Source organism: Chinchilla lanigera, unplaced genomic scaffold (genome assembly GCF_000276665.1).
Source record: "Chinchilla lanigera isolate Chin_1 unplaced genomic scaffold, ChiLan1.0 scaffold00083, whole genome shotgun sequence".
Classification (NCBI taxonomy): Eukaryota; Metazoa; Chordata; class Mammalia; order Rodentia; family Chinchillidae; genus Chinchilla; species Chinchilla lanigera.
In genome coordinates, this window is record NW_004955484.1 from 8284215 (window position 1) to 8305393 (window position 21179).

The following is a 21179-nucleotide window of genomic DNA, read 5'->3' on the forward strand; positions in this document are numbered from 1 at the left end:
GCTCTGAGACCCACTGTGGCTCCTGCACAGGTTGGGGCAGGGACTCGGGGTGGACGGACTCAGGTAGCTGTGGGCCTCACCTGGTGCTGCACTGTGAAGCACCAGCAGGAAAATTGTGAAAGTTTGGGTGAGACACAAACACTGTCCGGCCCCTGCGCTGGGTAACTACTTGGTCCTCTGGCAGCTGCGAAGGTACAAGCTGTGTCCAGGCCCCTCTGGCTGGGGTTCTGTGGGTCCCTGGGGTGAAGCACAGAGCTTGGTCGCTGCTGCAGGCAGGGCCAGAGCAGAGCAGGGCCGTGTGGGAATGGATTACCCTCTCCGGGCCTGCCAACCACACTGCCCTTTGCTCCAGGACTCTCTGGCCCACTTTTTCTGTCCTGACCTGGTTGCTGTTCAGACAGGTTTACTATGTTTGCAGCTCCTTTGACCCAGCGTCACTGTCCACATTTATTATTTATTTATTTATCATGTATGTATGTATTTATTTATTTATTTATTTTTGGTACCGGGGTTTGAATCCAGAGTCTTCTCACTGAGCTGCATCCCCAGCCTGGGCGACTTAGAGTTATTGCAGTCTTCCTGCCTCAGCCTCCCAGAGTGATGGAATTATAGCATTTGCCACAACACTTGGCCTGTCCACCCATTTTAAACACATCCCTGACTTCTGAAGGCTTCGGGCTATTCCTGGCCAGTATAGGCCTAGGCATCCTACAGGATCCCCATCACGTCCCCTTTGCACACACAAAGTGGTACCCCTCAGAAAACCTGGCCCATTTTCCAAGCAATTAGTTTTCAAGATCAAGGGAGTCAGTTAGGGACAGTCAGTTTCCATGCTATTTACTCCAAGAGAACAAAACATAAATACAGACAAATGGAGTCTGCTGGGGTCATCACTGGGCCCCCCAAAGCCATGCATGCGCCTGCAGGCTCCATCCTGATCCTCAGAACAGTCCTGCTCCCCTAAAGATCAGTAAAAGCCATCTTGCTTTCTGTCTCCGCAGGTTCATAGCAAGGCCTTGATGTCCCAGCATGGCCCATCGACATGAACCATGACGGGCTGGCCGGTGCTTGCCACTAACCACCCAGACTTACATCTCGCCAGGAGGTGACCCCTCCTCCGGCCACGCCCCTCAATTTGCCCACCCCTGTCCAGGAAAGTGCCGCGGCTGCCACGGACACCATGTAGTAGGGCTGGCCGCGGCGCCCAGTAAGCTGCGATGGTTTTATACACGACCCCCTTTCCTAATAGCTGTCTGTCTGCCCTGCACACCGTGTCCTGGGCCCTCATCTTCCCATGTTACTGGCTGGTGGACCGGCTGATAGCCTCCTTCATACCCACCACCTACGAGAAGCGTCAGCGAGCGGACGACCCGTGCTGCCTGCAGCTGCTCTGCACTGCCCTCTTCACGCCCATCTACCTGGCCCTGCTCGTGGCTGCACTGCCCTTTGCCTTTCTCGGGTTCCTCTTCTGGTCCCCCCTGCAGTCCGCCCGCCGGCCTTATATCTACTCACGGCTGGAGGACAAGGGCCCAGCTGGCGGGGCAGCTCTGCTTGGTGAATGGAAGGGCACAGGGGCTGGCAAAAGCTTCTGCTTCGCCACTGCCAACCTCTGCCTCCTCCCTGACTCACTTGCCAGGCTCAACAACGTCTTCAACACCCAAGCACGAGCCAAAGAGATCGGGCAGAGAATCCGCAATGGGGCCGCGCGGCCCCAGATCAAAATCTACATCGATTCGCCCACGAACACTTCCATCAGTGCAGCCAGCTTCAGCAGCCTGGTGTCGCCGCAGGGCGGGGATGGCGGGGCCAAGGCTGTCCCTGGGAGCATTAAGAGGACGGCCTCTGTGGAATACAAGGGCGATGGTGGGCATCGCCCCAGCGATGAGGCTGCCAATGGGCCTGCCCCGGGGGACCTGGCTGACAGTGGCAGCCTTGAGGATGCCTGCATCATCCGCATCAGCGGCGAGGAGGGAGGGCGGCCACCTGAAGCTGAAGACCCTGCCACTGGGAGCCAAGCCAGGAACGGGGCTGGTGGGGGCTCAAAGGGCCAGACACCCAACCACAGTCAACAGGATGGGGATTCAGGGAGCCTGGGCAGCCCTTCAGCCTCCAGGGAGTCCCTGGTGAAGGTGCGAGCCGGGCCGGACAGCGGCGGCGGCGGGGAGCCAGGGGCCAACAGCAAGCTCCTGTACAAGGCCTCAGTGGTGAAGAAGGCAGCCACGCGCAGGAGGCGGCACCCGGATGAGGCTTTTGACCACGAGGTCTCGGCCTTCTTCCCTGCCAACCTGGACTTCCTGTGCCTGCAGGAGGTGTTTGATAAGCGGGCAGCTGCCAAATTGAAAGAGCAGCTACATGGCTACTTTGAGTACATCCTGTATGACGTCGGGGTCTATGGCTGCCGCGGTTGCTGCAGTTTCAAGTGTGTCAACAGTGGCCTCTTCTTTGCCAGCCGCTACCCCATCATGGACGTGGCCTATCACTGTTACCCCAACGGTCGCGGCGGTGATGCCCTGGCCTCTAAGGGAGCGCTGTTTCTCAAGGTAGGAGGCCTTGGCCCTAATGCCAGCTGGTCCCCAGGCCACAGGGGGAGGTGGGCCACAGCTGGGGAGTCTTCTCGGCCTGCGGGGCTGAAGTGGGAGGCAGACAAGGGCTTTCATGGAACTGAACCACAGGCCCCTGACTCAGGGACAAGGGAAATACAAACACCGAGACAAGAACCAAGGCCCCAAGCTCAGGCAGACCACACAGGGAGGTTGGGACCAGTTCTTCAGATCTCTGAGCTGCAATTTCCCAGTCTGTAAAACGGGGACAGGGTGGATGAGAACCACACAGCAAGCCTGGGAGGGGCCTCTGCTCCTGTAGCATGCGGTGACAGTGGCCCTGGTGATACCAGCAGTGATGGGAGGAAGAGGAAAAGGCAGAGACCGGTGCAGAGCAAGAGCACAGGCAGGCGGACAGGACTCTTGGGTCCCCAGGCCATGGCCACACCCAGCTTGCTGAGGCCACCAGCTCACTGGCCTGGACAGCCCTCCCTCCTGGCTGTCAGCAGCTGCCACACCAGGCGCTCTGCCCACCAGTCCGTGGCTTCGCTTCCATAGTCACTAATTAAAGCGAATCATAATTATTTCTGCTAATTTGGATGCAATTGGAGGAGTTTTTAGACCATGGTAATTTGGTCATTACATATTATCATCTGCTGAGCCGGAGATGCTCAGAGCGTCGACTTTTTGTTCTCTATCCAAAAACCGCTCTCGGCCCTTCAAGTTTTCTGAAGCAACCGTTGGCCAGCTGATACAGAAGAGGGCTTCGCGCCCCCAAAGGCAGCAGCTGCTGTGGGTGTGGGTTCTGTCCCTTTAAGGTGAGATGTGACAAAGCAGATGCTCAGCGGGGAGGGCCGTGGCCCAGAGGCCAGGGCAGGTTTCCTTGCTTCTCAGCTCATCTCAAAGCCACCACACTCAGCCTGTCCAGGAAAATGCTGGTGTCTGAGCTGGCACCTGCCAGGATGAGGACAGACTGTTCACAGAGCCGCCTAGAGACAAGGCAGTCACTCAAGGGCTCCAGCCCCTGACTCCCAGGTATTCAGTGTCTCATGTGGCTCTGCCAGGCCACAACGGAGCTGCCAGCTTGTTATTCGCAACCAGACATGCTGAAATTGCGTCAACTTCTCTGACAAATACAGCCAGCCTTCCTATTCTGGCATATGGCTCCTATGGTTCTGTGCTGGGCATATATTTTTGTCTCAGCAGCCAGAGTGACTTTCTGGGGAAGAAGGGGACATGCTGTCAGGCTCAGGGTGTGAGTGTGTGTCTTCGCACCTCTACCAATTTCAGATGGCTCCGAAGCCAGAGACCACCCCAAGCGCACTTCTGTGCAGGCCAGTCCACTTGTCCCCTCGCCTCCTTCCTCCATCTGGCACCTGACCACTGCCCACCAAGGTCAACAAGTCTTGCTGGAACAGTCCCTCCTCTGCGGCTCCGTCCTGAATGTTCTTCTTGTGTTCCTTTACCACCTGGGACTCAAATTTTTCTGTAAATACGTTTCATTTGGTCCATGCCACTAAAAAAAATATTTCTTGAATTGGCCAATGTTTAAAAAAGAAGGTATTTCACATAAAACCTAGTTTGCACTCTCTCTCCTCACCCCGGCAGATCCGGCAGTGCCTGCCACGTTTCACACAGCGGCAGGCAGCCACACCTGGGGGTTGGGACAACCCCGCTTCGGCAGCTCTCTTTCTTTCCCAGTGACCCCACAGTCATCCCTGCCCCTTCCCAGGAGGCATGGCCCCACTGCCTCCACTTCTGCCCTTGCGAAGACCCTCAGCTCTGTCCCAGCCCGGATCTCTCCCTACAGCCCCCTCCCTGCATCTGGCTGCGCCCTGGACACGTCGCATTCTCCCCCAAACCAAGCTCAGCATCTGTCCTGGAACCTCTCAGTCCAAAGCCCAAAGGGGCCATCTTGGCTCTCCTTGTGCCCACCTGCCTGTCCCAGGTGACTCTTCATTTCCCCTTCAGATAGCCGTGGCTATGCCCTGTGTGGCCAACTCCACTGCACGGCCGAGGCCCCAGGCCCATGTTGGCCCAACTGTGGTTGTGGCTCTTTCCCCCTTCCAGCCTGTCTTCCCTGCCCACCTAGCTCAGACTGCCCTTTTCACCCCCTGTGCCTCAAGGGAAGCCCAGTGTCCCACCTGCCCCTCGAAGCAGCCTGAGCTCTGCCCCTGCTTGGTCCTGCCCAGCACGGCTGGCTCACCTCTGTGGGATTCTCGGCTGTCCCATCAGGTAATACCCTTGAGAGCTGAGCTATGTGCTGGGGGCACACAGAAGACACCAGCACACCTCTGCTGACCTCCTCCCATGGAAGAGAAGAATCAGTGGGGCTTCAGAGGGTCAGGGCGGGGGTTGTAGGAGGGTGCTGCCCGTGCACCCTTTTCACCTCCCTCATCCCACCCTGCCTTCCTGTTTTGCTCAGTGCTACTTCAGATCCCTTGGGAAGCTGTGACTCCTTGTGAAGGAAGGGACTGGAGTCCTTTCTGCCTTCATACAGCAGCATTCTCTAGACCTTTTATATTGAGTCTTTGCCTACCAGGACTAAAAGGCACAGCCCTTGCTGTGATCATTTTTTTGTGTGAGAAAAATGCAAGACTCTGTGGCTCCTCAGGACACAAGTCAGGAATCAGTAAGTCCCGACAAATAACAAAGTAGGTCCGGGCAAGATCCAGGGGTATGTGAGAGGCACCACCTTCCCTCCGGCCTCCTCCTCAGCAGCAGGGCTGGCCCAGTGCCTTTCCTGCATGTGTCCCTTATCCCTGGCCAGGACTCAGCACAAGGCAGGTAATGATGCTAAGTGCCGAGCGAGGGAGAGGCTGACATTAAGATCAACAAATGGGTAGCTGGAGAGAAGCCAGCAAAGACACTGGCGGCTCAGAAAGCAGGGGGGTGGGGGGGGTGGTCCGTGGATCTAGTGTGCCCCGCCTTGCCCATCTGAGCCTTGACACTCATGGCTTCACTTCCCTGGGCCTCAGTGTACTTGTCCATAAGAATGGCAGGCTTAGCCAGATGTGGTGGCGCACGCCTGTAATCCCAGCACTCGGGAGGCTGGGGCAGGAGGATCATTGAGAGTTCAAGACCAGCCTGGGCTACAAAGCGGGCTCAAGGCCAGCCTGAACTGCATAGCGAGACCCTGTTTCAAAAGATTAAAAAAAGAATGGTTGGCTTTTAGTGTTGTCCATGGTTGATGTGAAGAAGCACTAGGCCAAAGTGCTCCCACTGAGGAGAACTTGATGCCTGAGGAACAGTGGGGCCATACTGCCCTTTCTGAGCACTGTGCTTCTATGATAGGCAGATCAATGGCAGTGACTTCAGAGCCCTTCCAGGGGCAGGTGTACTGTTCGGCTGCAGTTTGGATCTGGGATGTGGAGAAGTGGTGACCATGTCAGTTTAGAAAAAGCCCCACATTCAAACCACAGAACCCACTGTCAAATACTGAGATGTTCATACCACAGGTGCCAGGGAAGGGAAGATGGGCATCTGGGCTGGGAGACGGAGAAGCTGCAGAAATCCAGGGGTGCGTTTCGATGGAGAATAACAACTATCCAGCTTCAGGAGCAGAAGGAAAGATGGATGCTGCTGGAGCTCTGGGGCCTACGACGTGGCTACTGTGGGGGCCCTCAGCCAATGACTGAACAGGCAGTTAGGCCTCAACAGCCCACCTCCCTGGAGTCTCTGGGTCTGAGGTCTCAGCATCACGGAACTCCAGTCTGGAATGGAGTAGCGAAGTTTCAGGAGGGTGGCTCAGGCTCATCACAGAGAATGAAGAGCTAAGAGCGGTCTCTGGGTACAGGTACCCACGGCATCCCTGGCAGCAGCCCAGTAAAGGACTTCTCGAGTGGCCTCCCACAGCTGTACTGTGATCAGAGCCCAGGAGAGCGCTCAGGCAGCAGGATGGTGCCCTGGAGGGCATCCCTCTCTGGCCACCCTTCACCACCTCCAACCTTAGAGCTGATGAGGTTCCAAACTTGAGCTAGGGCTTACCACCCGGGATGGGGATGCTGTGAGTCCTCTTTGTAACACACAATCGACACACCCATTTTTATTAAGCCTGCTTCTGGAGACAGCCTGCCAGGGTCGCTGCCAGTTGGGTGGGGGTGGGTACAGCTACCCCCCCAGCCCTCCTCCCCCATGCAGCTCTGTCCTTGGTAAAGGAGGTGAGGACAGAGATCCAGGGGCAGCAGAGGTGTGAGGGCCTGATGAAGCCACTGTGGAGGAAGGACTGGGCTTAGCATGACACAGGGGTCCAGACAGGGGACACAGCTCAGAGCTCTCGCCCCAAACTGAGGGACCTCAGGGGACCATGGCCTATATAGCAGATGAAGTGACTGAGCACACAGCCAGAGGGGCAGAGACTGGGGACAGTGGGAGGGTGGCAGCGTCTAAGATCCTCACGGTGGAAGGAGGGGCGAGCTCCGAGGCCGGGAATATAGGGTAAGAGCTGGTCTCAGGGGTGGCTGAGGAGGGAAAGAGCCACCAGATGTGAATGGACAAGAGACTGAGGGTCGCGCAGGCAGGCGCTCTGGTCACCAGGAGATGCAGAGACTCGGGAGGAGCTCGGCTGTGGGGTCTGCCCTTCCCCCCTCCGCCACCCACCTCACTGCCGCTGTGCGCTGTACCTCACCGAGCCAGTTTCCTTTATGCATCTGCGTCCTCCACATTGGGCTGTAACTGCGGGCAGCAGGACGTCTTCTGTCCTCGCCCGGGCCCGAGTCTACCAGGACCCCGGCGCAGAGCAAGGGTTCTGGGGGGTTCTCTGAGAGCGTGGGTGGCCATGCCAGTGTCCCAGTGGTGACCGGTAGGTGGCGATCCTGACGCCCGGCTTTGCCTCCAGGTGCAGGTTGGAAGCACACCTCAGGACCAAAGAATCGTTGGGTACATCGCCTGCACACACCTGCATGCCCCGCCAGGTAGGTCACCGCTTCCTGCACCTTCCGGAGGGTGGCACAGCGCCAGGGGCCTGGGACGGGCTTCACTGTCTCGTCTCTGCCCTGCAGAAGACAGCGCCATCCGCTGTGAGCAGCTGGACCTGCTTCAGGACTGGCTGGCTGATTTCCGCAAATCTACCTCCTCGTCCAGCGCAGCCAACCCCGAGGAGCTGGTGGCGTTTGACGTCATCTGCGGAGACCTGAACTTTGACAACTGCTCCTCTGGTGAGGCCATGCTCCGCCCCTCGGGCCTGGGTTCTGCGAGCTGCGTGGGCTGCAAACGACTGGGTTAGGCAGCTGCAAGAACTTCCTGCTCCTCACGCGCGCTTGTGTGGGAAGTTTAGCGAGAGTATACCGTCTCTGGCCCCCAGGAGCCCTAGAGCAGAGGAGCCCACGTTCTACCTCGAAAGTTCAGCGGCTCCGTGCTGGAGACAAAGTGATGCCCTAAAAATGAACTTGTGGCTAGGGAGGCTAGGCTTCGGAAACTTGAACTTAGGGAGAGCTGGCACTTGGCAGGGTTCTAACTGTTCGATTTAAATTCCTTAGCACTGAGGCAGGCACCGTAGTTATCCACATGGCGTGAAAGAGGAAGCTCGGACTCCGGTTAACTCCCCGTCACATAGTAAGGGACTGAATGGGTGTGAACCCTGGGACTCATGCCTTAGCTTTTAGGCAGGGCATGGGCTCTAGTGACATTAAAAGTTCATCATTATTGCCAAGTATGGTAACTCACACCTGTAATCTCTGCACTTTGGGCAGTGGAGGCAGGGGATTGAGATTTCAATTCTAACATGGGCAACTTAGTGACTTAGAGACCCTGTCTCAAGATTTAAACAAACAGGGGCTGGGGATTTAGCTCAGCGGCACACCGCCTGCCTGGCAAGCGCAAGGTCGTGAGTTCGATTCCCGGTACCTGGGGGAGGGGGGAAATTTAAAGAAACAAGCTGTGGATGTAGCTCATACGAAAGTCCTGGGTTCAAACTCTAGTACTACCAAAAAAAAAAAAAAAAAAAGTGAAGTTTGACATATTGATTTAAATAACTGATTTTGTAAGGGTCTGGGGGGGGTGGCTGGCTCTAAGCCTTCTTGGCCTCGGTGCCCTGTCACAGTCACATGCCTGATGCCACTGGGATCCCCGAGTTAGGACAGGGGCCCAGCACACACAGGGAGGGAGGAATCCCACCTGATTGGGTCCCTCAGTGCCCTTTGCTCTGGGGCCACAGAAAGGCCCCTTTGGCTCAATGAGTTGGTAGAAAAGGCACCCTGAGGAGGACACCTCCCTCTCCCAGCTTTGTGAGATGCTCCTCCTGCAGGAATCCTGCCTGGGCAGCACTGCCAGCCTCACACATTTGTCACAGGATCTGGAAGCTTGAGGTCACTGTCCCCTGGAACCCAAGTGGGACAATGACTACTGTCCTCAATCAGAGAGAAGGTAAAGGTGTGTGTAAGGGTGCATTTCCAGGGACACAGAAACCAGTCACAAAGGACCACCTACAGGACCCACCCAGAGGCAGTTCCGTAAGGGATAGTGACAACCCACAGCATCTCCTTTCTCCCACAGATGACAAGCTGGAGCAGCAGCACTCCCTGTTTACACGCTACAAGGACCCCTGCCGCCTGGGGCCTGGGGAGGAGAAACCGTGGGCCATCGGTGAGCTGGGTCCAGGAGGGGCTGGCAGGGGGCTAGGGTCCCCACAGGCTTCCCGAGGAGGCACCACCAGGACCTGTTCCCAACGCCCCAGGCAGCTGCTACAAGCCCATGGAGGCCCCAGTATGCCCTGACCTCCTGCCCATGGAGGCCACCTTCTGGCTGGGTCCTGCCTGCAGTGATCACTCTTGCCCTCGCCCTTAGGTACCCTGTTGGACACAAGTGGCCTCTATGATGAGGATGTGTGCACCCCTGACAATCTGCAGAAGTAAGTACCTGTGTGGGGACCTCAGCTCTCAGGTCTGGACAAGATACAGAGAACCTGACTCGTGATGGATAGATGTGAGCTGGGAAGAAACACGACAGCCAGCTTAGCACAGGCCAGTGAGGGCTTTCCTGCGTGGGAGCTGCTTCTACTCTGACAGCTGCAGGGGCTCATGCAGGCGGAGGCGGTTGCAGCCCTCACACCCCCAACCCTGGCCTTGCAGAGAAGTCTCAGCCACACAGGGTCTTGAAGGGATGCTTCCTGATCCAGCAGCCAGTCTGAGCCAGTGCAGCCCTGCTGGTAGGGTGAAGGGAATCACAACTTTCCATGGCCAAGCCGACACCCAACCTCTGTAGCAGTCACTGGGTAACAAATCTGCGGAAAGGAGCTGGCAGCTTGTGGCACCAGTTAGGGAAATAAAATGAGTAGAGAGAACACAAGCTGATCGATCTCAACTTCATCCCTGAACCTGGTGGCTTCCACAAAGGACACAGTGGAAGCCAGGGGTGATGCTGCACTTGGGAGGCTGAGACAGGAAGATCACCACCAGTTCAAGGCCAGTCTGGGCTACACAGTCAATTTGAGGCCAGCCTGAACTACAAAGTGAGACCCTGGCTCAAAAAGTAAACAATATCCCCCATAAAGGATGCACTAGAGAGGCCAAGAGCAGAGCCAATTTATAATTCACAGCCCGAGACTACACAGAGCCTCAGGGATGGCTCCTTGCAGCTAATTTGAGCCAATTAATTAGATTACAGGCTAAATTTGAAACATCATCCTATGCTGAGAAAATTATCTTTTTATGAGATGATGATTAAAAAATGACTATCAGTAACTCTCTGATCATTGATGCTGGAATTAATTACCAAAGGCAAAGGACAATAATGGATTATATCTCTGAGCTGTAACAATGTTCTGAATATCATTAGTATTTATCTGAAGGCTGATAAAAACCTTGTAGAAACCCGTGTTTGCCAACCTACCAGGCACCTTTTTGGTCTATCCAGGCCTTGACTATCTGGTGCCCTGGGCAGTGTTTCCCACCCCAGTGTGCCCTCTCAAAGGGGAAGCCCAGAGGAAGCTAAGCCCAGAACTAAGCCACCTGCCCTCCCTATAGACCTATGAATGGCACTGTCACACCCAGGGAGTTTCCTTGATCTGAGAAGGGACATCAGCTCGTCCCCAAAGTAGCTTGGGGCCCACAGCAACCATTCTTGTTTCAGAGGAGAAAGTGGAGGTTAGGAGATTTGGTGACATGACCTGGGCTGTATTGCCACTTAGGGACAAACCCATGTAAGAGGAGAGTCCTCCCATGGGGCCTGGGTTCCATTTGGCTCCCTCAGTCCTCGGCTGATCTGAAACAATCATGGGATGTGAGCTGGGGCTTCCAGAAGACAAAGCCCTGAGGCTCCGTGCAAAGGCCACATCTCCCAAACAGTCCCCTTCTGGAGACAGGGCAGGGGTGGTCTGGACAAGTCCAAGTTCAAAAAGCGTATGTGAGGAGCCGGGTATGCGAGGAGCCGGGCATGGTGGCGCATGCCTGTAATCTCAGCACTAAGGAGGCTGAGGCAGGAGGATGTTGGGAGTTTGAGGCCAGCCTGTGCTACAAAGTGAGTTCTAGACCAGCCTGAACTGCATAATAAGACCCCCATCTCAAAAAGACAAAAAAAAAAGGGTATGTGTGGGCTGGCCAGCCCAAAGTGACAGAGGACAGACTGAGAGACCTGGACGGCTACACTCAACCCCCTGCTCACAGGCTCTGGAGAACCTTCCCTCCAGCATGAGCCTTTTGTGAGCCACGGGGGAGGCAGATGGCACCCCGAGGTTTGGTCTGACCCACTCTCGCTTGGGGCAGAGACCACAGCTCCTCACACAGGACCCGCTCGGTCGGGGCTGGCAGGGGTAGGGGTGGGGGCCTCATCCTGCTGCCTGTCTGGTGAACAGGGTCCTGGAGAGCGAGGAAGGCCGCCGCGAGTACCTGGCTTTCCCCACCAGCAAGAGCCCGGGAGGCGGCCAGAAGGGGCGGAAGGACCTGCTGAAAGGCAACGGCCGTCGCATTGATTACATGCTGCACGCTGAGGAGGGGCTGTGCCCTGACTGGAAGGCCGTGAGTCTGGGGCTGCCCTGTAGCCATCGGTAGTACTAAGGTTCCCTCTGGACCCCACCCTCAGGACACACCATTAAAAAACGAGAGCCATTACTCCTTGACACCTTTAGGCCCTGGAATCTTGGGTCCCATCTCTGTGGGCAACCCTAGCCCAGAGGCCCCATGTCTAGGACCCCCCAGGCTGCCATCCCCTGTCCCCACCCGCCTCCTTTGCAGGATACACTTCGGATCTAATCAGAGTGCTTCTCCCCTCCCCTACAACCCAGGAGGTGGAAGAATTCAGTTTTATCACCCAGCTGTCCGGCCTGACCGACCACCTCCCTGTGGCCATGCGGCTGATGGTGTCTGCAGGGGAAGAGGAGGCATAGTCCAGCCGAACCACTGGCATCCAGAGCAGCGGGCTGTGCCAACCCTTTGAGCTGCAGCCCATCCTTGGGCCGTGTCTGCTCCATCCAGCACCCAGTGCTGGAGGAGGAGGGCAGGGGACAGGGAGGGAGCCACGGTCAGTCCCGGGGAGCCTGGAAGCAGTGCTGCTCTTTGACTCTGGGGCATCTCCAGGGACACAGACTCAGGCCAGCCCGGGACCCCCGGCTGCCTAACCAGTGCCATTCTTTCCAAACGTGATTTTCTACAGATCTACAGCACAACCTAGTTTGTAACCCAAGGGTTAGTATGAGGACCCGGTTTATGTGCTCTTTGTGTCTCTTCTCAAGCTTCGTCCAGGGTTATTTTGTCTGCTGCCAATGTTGTCTCGCATGCCTGCACCCTCGCATGCACGCTGCTCGCATGCCACGTGCCACACTGTAGCTACCCAGACCCCTTGCTCGGGCCTCACCCAAGGCCAGACTCCAAACACAATCAGAACCAGCCAAAGAAGCACTTCCTGGGCTCGGCTGCCAGCCCTCCGCCTCCAGCCCAGAAGAGGAACTGTGGGGACAGGAGGGCCGTCATTATCAGCCAGCCCAGGGCTCTTCCCAGAGTCTTGCATTCAAGGGCGATTATGTCTTAAAAAGAAAACAGAAAAAGTTAAAACAAAACCACCCTTCACTTTCAAGGGTTTCCAAGTCACTACATAGAACTTTGCCCTTCCCAAGACAGGGTCCCTTCCCCAGCCCAGACACACCAGGGGCCAGCTGGCTCTGCCCACCCCCGTGGCTCTTCTAGGAGACTTGAATCTGGGCCATGGAGCCATAACCAGAAATCCCAGAAGACAGCATCACTTTTTTACAGGAAGACGACTCACAGCATAAAGGGGTGGGGGTAGGGTCTTCATTTTAAAAATGACAGATTTGTAGCTTCTTCTCTTCTATCCAAGCCAATGCATCCTCTTCCTCTGCCAAGCCCCTGCTGCCCTTCAGACACCTCTCTGATTCGGGACCAATCCTTCCCCAGGGACTCCCTCTGCTGGCTCAGCTCAGGAATTGCCTGCCTGCCCCTGGGTGGGGCTGTGGCTCTGGCCTCCCAGGCCATCCTCAATAGCTACTCCAGCCAATGCCATGGCTAGGGGGACCCTGGATAAAGACGCAAGAAGCCAAGGTGCAGAGCACAGCCTGTCCGGCACCAGTGGGCTGATCCTGCACCTGGCTGGGAGGGCCAGGTCAGTGCCACTGTGTGCCTAGGGCAGCGAGTGGTCCTGGCTGACACGCAGACAGAAGCCACCCTGCTACTGTGCAAGCACAGCCTGCTTGGACTCTCTGGCACGGCCTGCCCAGGGTTTGGGCAAGGATTTGTGGAGGGTGCCCCACTCCTGGGAGAAGCCAGGACTCTGTTCCCACGCAGGGCTCAATTAGGCAGGTCCAACCCCCAGACCTAAGCTGCTGTGCACACAGGGAGGGCAGCCAAGGCCAAGGCCAGGGTTCCCGCACCACTCCAGCAGCTTCTGTCCCTGCGGGTGAGGCAGCACATGTGAAGTCAGGGCCACTTGCTTCTCATCCTCCCAACATCCAGGGCGGCCTTAGGCAAGTCATACCGCCCTGTGCCTCAGTCACTTTCTGTCATCACAGGGTCACCTCTGCCTAGTCTGGTCCTGGCGTCAGAGGGACCCCCTGCCTCCCTAGCTTCCCCCACACCTCCTTTACAGCTGAGGCCACGACTACCACAATTTTCATCATGGTGTGCCTGTGGACTCCCAGGGCTGTGAACAGCCAGGCTTTTCCATTTTGATTTTTTAAAAAGAGAAGAAAAAAAAATTGCCAGGATCTCAGATTCAGTGGCATCTATGGCCTGGGAAGGGGCAGAAAAAGGGGCCACCCAGATCTAAACCAAGGCTCTTAACTGCCCCAGACCCACCACAAGGGGAGCCATAAGGCAAGTGGGTCAGCTTAGGAAGGAAACATTCATTTTCATTTATCCAAAATCACCTTGAGTTTTAAGTATAATATTAATCTTGATGCTTTTTAACTATTGTATTAACTTGCTGAGATTTAGAAATACTGTTTTAAAAAAAGAAAAAAAAAACATTTTTTAATTTCTGTATTTTTTTCTGTATTGTATCCTCATGGGACATTAGGGGTTTTATATGGGAAGACACCTAAGGTTTTGGTAAAAACGTTACCATATATATCTCTATATATCTAGATATGTATGTAAATATATATATATAGATATATAGATATATATCTCCAGACAATTCTTTCCTAGAAGAAAACCAATCTTTACACCTGATAAAATATTTTGAAAAGAGAGGTGGTTTTTTTCCTTCATGGTGCTGAAAGGAAGGATGGAGAATGAGGAGGAAATAAAACTGTGAGGCTCAAGGCTGACGTTCTCTACTTATTTGAGAGACAAGCTGGGATGGGCCCTGCTGACTGCCCGCCCCCAAGTCTGCCCTGAAATGCTAGGACTGTGGGCCATCTCGCTTTTCTTGGGCATCTCCCATTTCCTCAGAAATGGGGAGGCCAACAGCAAATGGTACCTCGAGTGTGTAGGATAAAGACCTTGGGCACCTAGGAAATCTGGCTCTCCCTACTGAAGCAAGACTGGGGTGGTCCACACCATATCCCATCTGCCCAAGGCTTCTGAGGCGGTGGCAGAGGACTTCCGATGGACTTGGGGGCTATGTGGGAAAGGGCTGCACCTGGCTCCATTTCCTGATGGCTGGCTTCCCAGGGCTGCCCTTCAGGAACTGCTTGCCTCTTTCCTGGTCTCTGAGCAGCCTGATGCCCGGTCTTGCGGCTTTGCAGGCTACCTACTAGTGTGTGCTGAGGCCAGGTGCCTAAATGTATAAATGTGGCAGAGGCAAGGACCAGAACCTACTCCTCTCATCCCCAGCCCCATCAGTCTTCAAGGCCCAAGATCTAGGCATGATTCAGTGTCTCCATCGCCTAGCAGGTGATTGTAAGGGAGCTGGGTAGACAGGGAACTAAAAGATCTCAGGAAGCACAGACCAGGCAGACTCCACCAGCAGGACTCCCCAGCTAAGCAGACAGCACCACCTACCTACCCACACACCTTAGCAAGAGCACTGTGCCTTCATTCCCTTCTAGGTAGGGCAGAAGACATCAATGCCCTAGAGCTTTCTGAGCTTCAGACCAGAAACAGGCAGGTCTCCCTAGTCCCTCCACAACTCCAAATCAATCACCAGCCCACACTGTCCACCATACCTGGAGCTGGGAGTCAGCTGTGCAAAGATGCAAAAACGCAAGGCATCCTCTGTGCTGGGGCCAAACAGGTCCCTGGAAGAAGGGTCCTTCAGCCTTCCTTCCCCAAAAGCCACAACCCATTCAGAGCAACAAATTCTAAATACTTTATTTCTCAACAAGGGAGGGTCAGTTTGGGGGATCTGTAAGTCTGAACTCCATGGTGACAGCTCCTGTACGGGGATGAAACTCCACAGCATAACTTACTGCCTGAGGACTGCCCAGCAGCATTTTGGGATCCAGCGTGGGGCTGAGGAAGTACACAGCCTGCTTGCAGTGGGGGTTCCAGCAACAGTCCCCCTGTAGGAGCAGCAAGAAGATAGTGAAGGTCCTTGGCACTTGGGCCACCTTCCCATAGCCTCCAGCCCACGCAACTCAAAGTGGGAAGAAGCTGCTTAGGGGCCGGATGACCCAGGGCCACAAAGGAGTTAGCATCTGGCCTAAAACACAAAGAACAGGAATACCCAGAGGACAGGGGTGATGCCAATTCTGCAGTCGGCACACACTTCAGACCCAGTACACACAGCATTACCTCGTCCTCTGTGGGCTTCAGGAGGCCGGTGCTGACTGTGCTGTCTGGCGTCAGGTGGTATTCCATCCACAGGACAACTCCATGGCTCCTCCCTGGCCTGGGAGAGTGGGCCAATGGACAGTCACAGTGAGATGGGCACAGCTGGGGCTTCCCCCTGCTTTCCTTAAACCTCTGGTCTTCACTCCCATCCATGAGGATACCCTAACCCACTGAACTGCCACACAAAAAAGCCGGAGCAAGCGCAGCCACAGCTCAAGCTTCCCTACAGCTCCTTACAGCCTGGCCAACTACCCAGGAACTGCAGGGTAGCATTGCTCAGCTGCAGGGCCAACCTCCTCTCTCTGAAACTGAAGGCTGCAGAGGGCAGCCCTTGGCACTGGAGGCTATCAGACAACTTCTAGACATGCTGGACAGCAGCTCAGGCAGGTGATGGCATCTGCCTTGCCTGCTCCACCAGTCCCCTGGTCCCTGGAGCCCCAGGAGCTCTTGGCTCACGGCCTCTGCTAGTCAGAAAGAGGAGGCACTGCTCTCTGTGAGGGGAGCTAGAGCAGGGTGGGGCCATCCATGCCTTGCAGTAAGCAGCCCTCATCACTCCTGAATTCTTTTAATTCCCAGGAGAGTTCAGGAACCTGTTCCAATGGGTAACCATAGTAACAAAGCTCATGATTCCTGGCAGCTGAGATCCAACAAGAGAGCCTCAGATGGAGGGACAAGCAAGCCCACTCTACACCACCACTCCCAGGGCCCTGTGGCTGTGTGACTGCCACACACACAAGGTCAGACAAAGAGGAGACAAGGACTCACTATGGGCCAGAGTAAGTGTCTCCCAAGCCAGCGGTGCTTGACCACGTGGGCAGCAGCAGCCCCTTACTTCCTTCACCCTTACCCCCTCCCAGAGCTTCCACGTACCTCCTCAGCTCCATGGTGCCCTCAGCACGCAAAGGCTGTTGGGGAACTAGCTGCTGAAAATCAAAGCTCAGGATCCGCCGGGGCTCGGAGAGGCTGCGGCAGGGGTACTCCCACAGTGGGTGTGGCTCCGCTTCCTTGCTCTCCCGGAAATCCAGGGCATACTGAGAGGAGAAGGGGTTTTGGGAGTCTGCAGAGATGAGCTGGTAGCCAGGGTGAAGGGGCTGTCCAGGGTTTGTGCCACAGGCACCCTCACCTCCATGGCCAGAGTCCACCAGGGAAACTGCAGTCATGTGGGACATCGTGTTCCCTGGGAATGATTTGGCCATCTAGTCAGAGCTTCTCTCTTCCCTGCCCACAGCAAGTCACCACCTCTCCAAGGTTCACTTTTTCCTTTTTAAATGAGGATGACAATGCCTGTTCTTAAGCTACTCTGTGCTCGAACAGCCCCAGTGTAAAAACACCTGATGCTTGGGAGATTCACCCACTCACTGACACTGGACACTACAGCTGTCAGCACCTAACGGAAGGCTCAGGGCCTCGGGACGTGGCCACGTAAACAAGCCAGACCAGGACCTGGGAAAGCATAGGGGTGCAGGTGGAAGCAGGGCAGGTGGGAGGGGAGGGACAGGGAAGCTGCTTGGAAGAGGTGACTTCAGGCCAGGTCCTGAGGGTCCAAGAGGAACAAGCAGAGAAGAGGAACAAGCAGAGAAGGGGAACAAGCAGAGAGTGGGCATAGACAAGGTCAAGCAGGGACAGGAGGTAGGCATGGCCCAGGTGATTGTGCAGGAGGACATAGCCAGATTTAGGATCTACAAGTGTTCTTGGGCTCTATGTGGAGGAAGACAGGAGACATGTCAGGGTGGCAAGGGTGCAAAGAGCCCAGCAAAGAGCCTGAGGAGTTGCCAGGGTGGCACAGGGGCCCACAGCTTGTGCATGTGACATTTCAACACAAAGATTTCTAGACACATGGACAGTGTCTACAGTCATTGTAAAGGTAAGATACAAATGGGAAATATCCATGGGATTTATTTACTTAAAAAAATATTTAGCTGAGCATGGTAGTGCATACCTGTAACCCCAGCACTTGGGAAGCTGAGGCAGGAGGACCACTTCCAGTTCAAGGCTAGCCTGTGCTACATAGTAAGACTTTGTCTCAAAAGACAAACAAAGAACAACAATAACAACACAACAAAAATGTTTAAGCCAGGTGTGGTGGTATATGACTATAATCCCAGCACTTTGGGAGGCTGAGGCAGAAGGATTCCAAGTTTGAACTCAGCCTGGGCAACTTAGGGAGATCTGTCTCAAAATAAAAAAGTAAAAAGGTTGGAGAAATAATTCAGTGCAAAGGCTCTGGGTTCAATCCCCAGGGCTGGGGGTGCTGGGGGAGTCTGCACAGCAATCCATGTTTGCAAAGAAAAATGTAAACTGAACAATAAGCAAAAGTGAGGAAAAGGTCACCACCTCCTAAATGCAGTGTCCATTACCCTACCCTCTTTCTCAGTATGTGTATGAAAATTTTCTTAACCATAAAAACGGGCCCATGCCCCTTACCCTGTTCTCCTCACATGGACATGTTTGGACACTCTTCACCTCATTCCAAGAGCCACACACCACTGCTGCTGTCACGGCTATCCTGGGTTCTGAGGTGCAGACCCTGCTGCTCATCCACTGCTGTCGAACATGCAGGCAACTGCCAACATCTATTACACAGACAGGCCTACAAGGGCCACCTTCCACATGGCTGCCTCGACAGACACCAAGCTGCTGGCACTGGAGGAGCAGTACCAATGTTGTGGTGACACACAGACCTTACACCAACCAAGATTCCAATTCAGGGGTTACTGCATGGAGCTGAGAAGAGGCCAGGTACACACAACCGTTCTCAGATGAGAACCAGCTCACGCAAACCAGCAAAATGACCGCGCTGCCCCAATCAGTAAAGATCTCTGCACAGAGCTCTCCACTGCCCAAGCCAGGGCCCTGCCAGAGCTCGGTGGCCATACGGCAAGGGCAGTAGGGCAGTGCTTGGAGCTATGGCTCTGCCTACCTTAATCATGTCATCCATGATGTGCACACTGAAGCCTTCACAGTCCCCACAGGGGCTCCGGATTCGCCACAGGTCCTGTGAGGAAGGTACAGCCTCGTCTACCCAACATGAGCCACGGGGAAGTGTGGCAACAAGAGTAAGAGGGCCAAAAGGAAACAAGAACCAGAGCCACATCTTGATGCTCCTGCACACATGGGACAGACCCTCAGCGCTGACAGGACACAGAGACTAAAGAGCCAGGGTGGTTTCTGTAACAGTCTAGCATGTTACAGAAACAGTCTAACATCTGCAAACTGGCACGATACCATGTCCTCTCCTCTCTGGGGACAATCAGTCAGAACTACCAGGCTATGGTTTGCACTTGCTGTCCAGACTACCCCTAGTACCATTTTGGGCGGGAGAGGAAGTCTGTAAAGCAGCTCTGCAAGGCTCAGTGCCCGTAAGCAGAGTATGAGGACGACACAGAGGGAAAGGCCTAAAAGGATACTCCAGCCCGTCTATCTTCCATCCTCTGCTCTAGGACATATACCTGGGAATAAGCTTTCTTCTCTATAGCCCCTCTTTTGCCATGAGAATACAATTCACAGGGAAATCTAGTCAGGTAATAATACAAAAGAAATGCCCAGAAATTAAATGGTGGAATCACTAAGCTACCAACAGACAGAGGCATTTTTATAAAAGATATATGAAATGCAATTCATTCTACATTTCAGGTTAAAAGCACTTTGAAATCCTTTCAAGGAAAAAATGCCTTTCCCAAAATGACTGTGACCATGGTTCTGCTTTGATGAGAAAACTAAAATGAAGGCTTTCAATTTCTTCTTGCATAAAAGAGCTCTCCCATCTCTGAATGCTTTAACAACTACAGCCTCTACTCTTAATGAGAACAGAGCGAGACACACAGCATGTCTTCTGAAACACTTAATTTATATTTTTAATTACTCTGATAAGCCCCAATTGTAAAATGACAACACACAGTCAATTCCATTTCATATGTCAAATTACTGCTTTTTTAAAAGGGCAAGCTTCTTCTATTTAGCCTGGCAGTATGCTAATACAGGAAAGAAAGGCCTAGTCATCAAGGCCCAAGATGTTCCATCTGTACCCAAGATCTCTGCAAGAAAACAGGTTTCCTGCCCCCCTCCTCTTACTTTTGTTTTTTGCAAAGCCCTCTGGGTGGCCTACCTTGAACTCCACGACCATGGCATGCAGTGAGGCAGCCTGGGGCATCACCACAGCACCAGGCCCCAGGTACTGGTCCACAGCGGTCCGGACATACCAGAAGTACAGGTTGTGCCATGGCAGCAAGCTGGTAGTGAAGAAGGGCTCACCCAGGAGGAGGGAGACCTGGTGACCAGAGTAGGAGGAAGGACCCAGGCATCAGCAGCACTCAGTGGACAAGCAAATGGCAGGTTACCAGTTTCATGGAAACATCACAGTAAGAGCCCATTTGCTTTCTTCCTTAGTCAACAGGCAAGCATGCCAGGCCTGTACTTGCCCTTGAGGATACAAAGATTAGGAAGACACGGGTCCTGCCCTCAGGAGTACACAGTGGCACAGATACTGGGGCACGGGGGTGGGGTACCCTAATCTTACGGGAACACTGCAGGAGGAGGAGAGGGAAGAGCACCAGAAAAGGCTTCTAGAATAGCATCCTGCCAACCCTCACTTCCAGCCACATCACCACAGCTTCTCAGTGCTGTGCAAACTCTGTTGTTCTTACTAGGCTAGAGCCACACAAGTGGGGCCCCGGCACAGTACCTGGCAGTGTGGACATTCAGAACCATTTGCCAAGTAAACAAATCCATGACTAAGAATCACAAAAGCCAAAGAGTAGGAGAGGGCATTCTAGGGGAGGATGAAGAGGCCAAGTGGAGGCGTGAGTGAAAGCAGGGCCTCATCAGCAGCAGAGGCTGCAAGGGGTGCAGGATGGTAAGTGGGAAGCCAGATATATAGATGGGAACCAGATCAGCTAAAGGCAGCTGGTGACAAATTAAGAGGACCCAAATCAGCCTGGAGGCAAGCATGGTCACTATGTTCTAATCAGGAGTTTGAAATAAGAAGGTCTGTATTTCACAGATCCTTCGGAGGATTGCGAGGCATGTGGGGAAAGCTGTACAGTGGAGCTGCGGATAGGAGGTGATTCAGGTGAGCGCTGCAACACCTTAGGCAGAAGGGGAAGTGCAGAAAGGTAGAAAGAAGTAGAGGCAGAGGCTGAGGAGATTCCCCAGGGCCAGGGGCCACAAAGAAGATGTGATGGAATACTTGGCAGCCAGACCAAGGTTGGCCCTGAGTACTTCCCTGCCCTGACTCTAGGAACAAGGCACAAATGCCTGTTCTTACCACTTCCACTCAAAGGGAACCAGACCAGGATTCTGGCCAGTGCTGCACAAAAAGGGCTTACAAATTTATCCTCACAATTTATCCTTCCCCTTGGGGAAAGAAAAGAGTACCTTGTATCTGAATGTTTATCACAGCACTATTTAAGACAGCCAAAAAGGGGCTGGGGATTTAGCTCAGCGGCAAAAGCGCCTGCCTGGCATGCGCAAGGTCGTGAGT

The 21179-nt window shown here is 54.4% G+C and overlaps 2 protein-coding genes across 6 annotated transcripts in view; one reads left to right on the forward strand and one right to left on the reverse strand.

The window, feature by feature from the left end:
• The window catches only part of Smpd3 (sphingomyelin phosphodiesterase 3, neutral membrane (neutral sphingomyelinase II)), a 90479-nt gene extending 76529 nt beyond the window's left edge, over window positions 1-13950 (forward strand). For all 3 annotated transcript variants that reach the window (XM_005403580.2, XM_013503920.1, XM_013503919.1), the window contains exons 3-9: window positions 1002-2540; window positions 7378-7453; window positions 7541-7696; window positions 9033-9122; window positions 9324-9387; window positions 11329-11491; window positions 11758-13950. In XM_005403580.2, coding sequence (XP_005403637.1) covers window positions 1218-2540; window positions 7378-7453; window positions 7541-7696; window positions 9033-9122; window positions 9324-9387; window positions 11329-11491; window positions 11758-11859 — 1974 coding nt within the window. In that variant the 5' untranslated portion in view covers window positions 1002-1217 and the 3' untranslated portion in view covers window positions 11860-13950. The remainder of the gene's footprint in view (window positions 1-1001; window positions 2541-7377; window positions 7454-7540; window positions 7697-9032; window positions 9123-9323; window positions 9388-11328; window positions 11492-11757) is intronic.
• Window positions 13951-15212: 1262 nt separating this feature from the next.
• The window catches only part of Prmt7 (protein arginine methyltransferase 7), a 53039-nt gene continuing 47072 nt past the window's right edge, over window positions 15213-21179 (reverse strand). For all 3 annotated transcript variants that reach the window (XM_013503917.1, XM_005403584.2, XM_013503916.1), the window contains exons 14-18: window positions 19806-19967; window positions 18621-18695; window positions 16571-16731; window positions 15662-15758; window positions 15213-15429 (exon numbers count right to left, since the gene is read on the reverse strand). In XM_013503917.1, coding sequence (XP_013359371.1) covers window positions 15259-15429; window positions 15662-15758; window positions 16571-16731; window positions 18621-18695; window positions 19806-19967 — 666 coding nt within the window. In that variant the 3' untranslated portion in view covers window positions 15213-15258. The remainder of the gene's footprint in view (window positions 15430-15661; window positions 15759-16570; window positions 16732-18620; window positions 18696-19805; window positions 19968-21179) is intronic.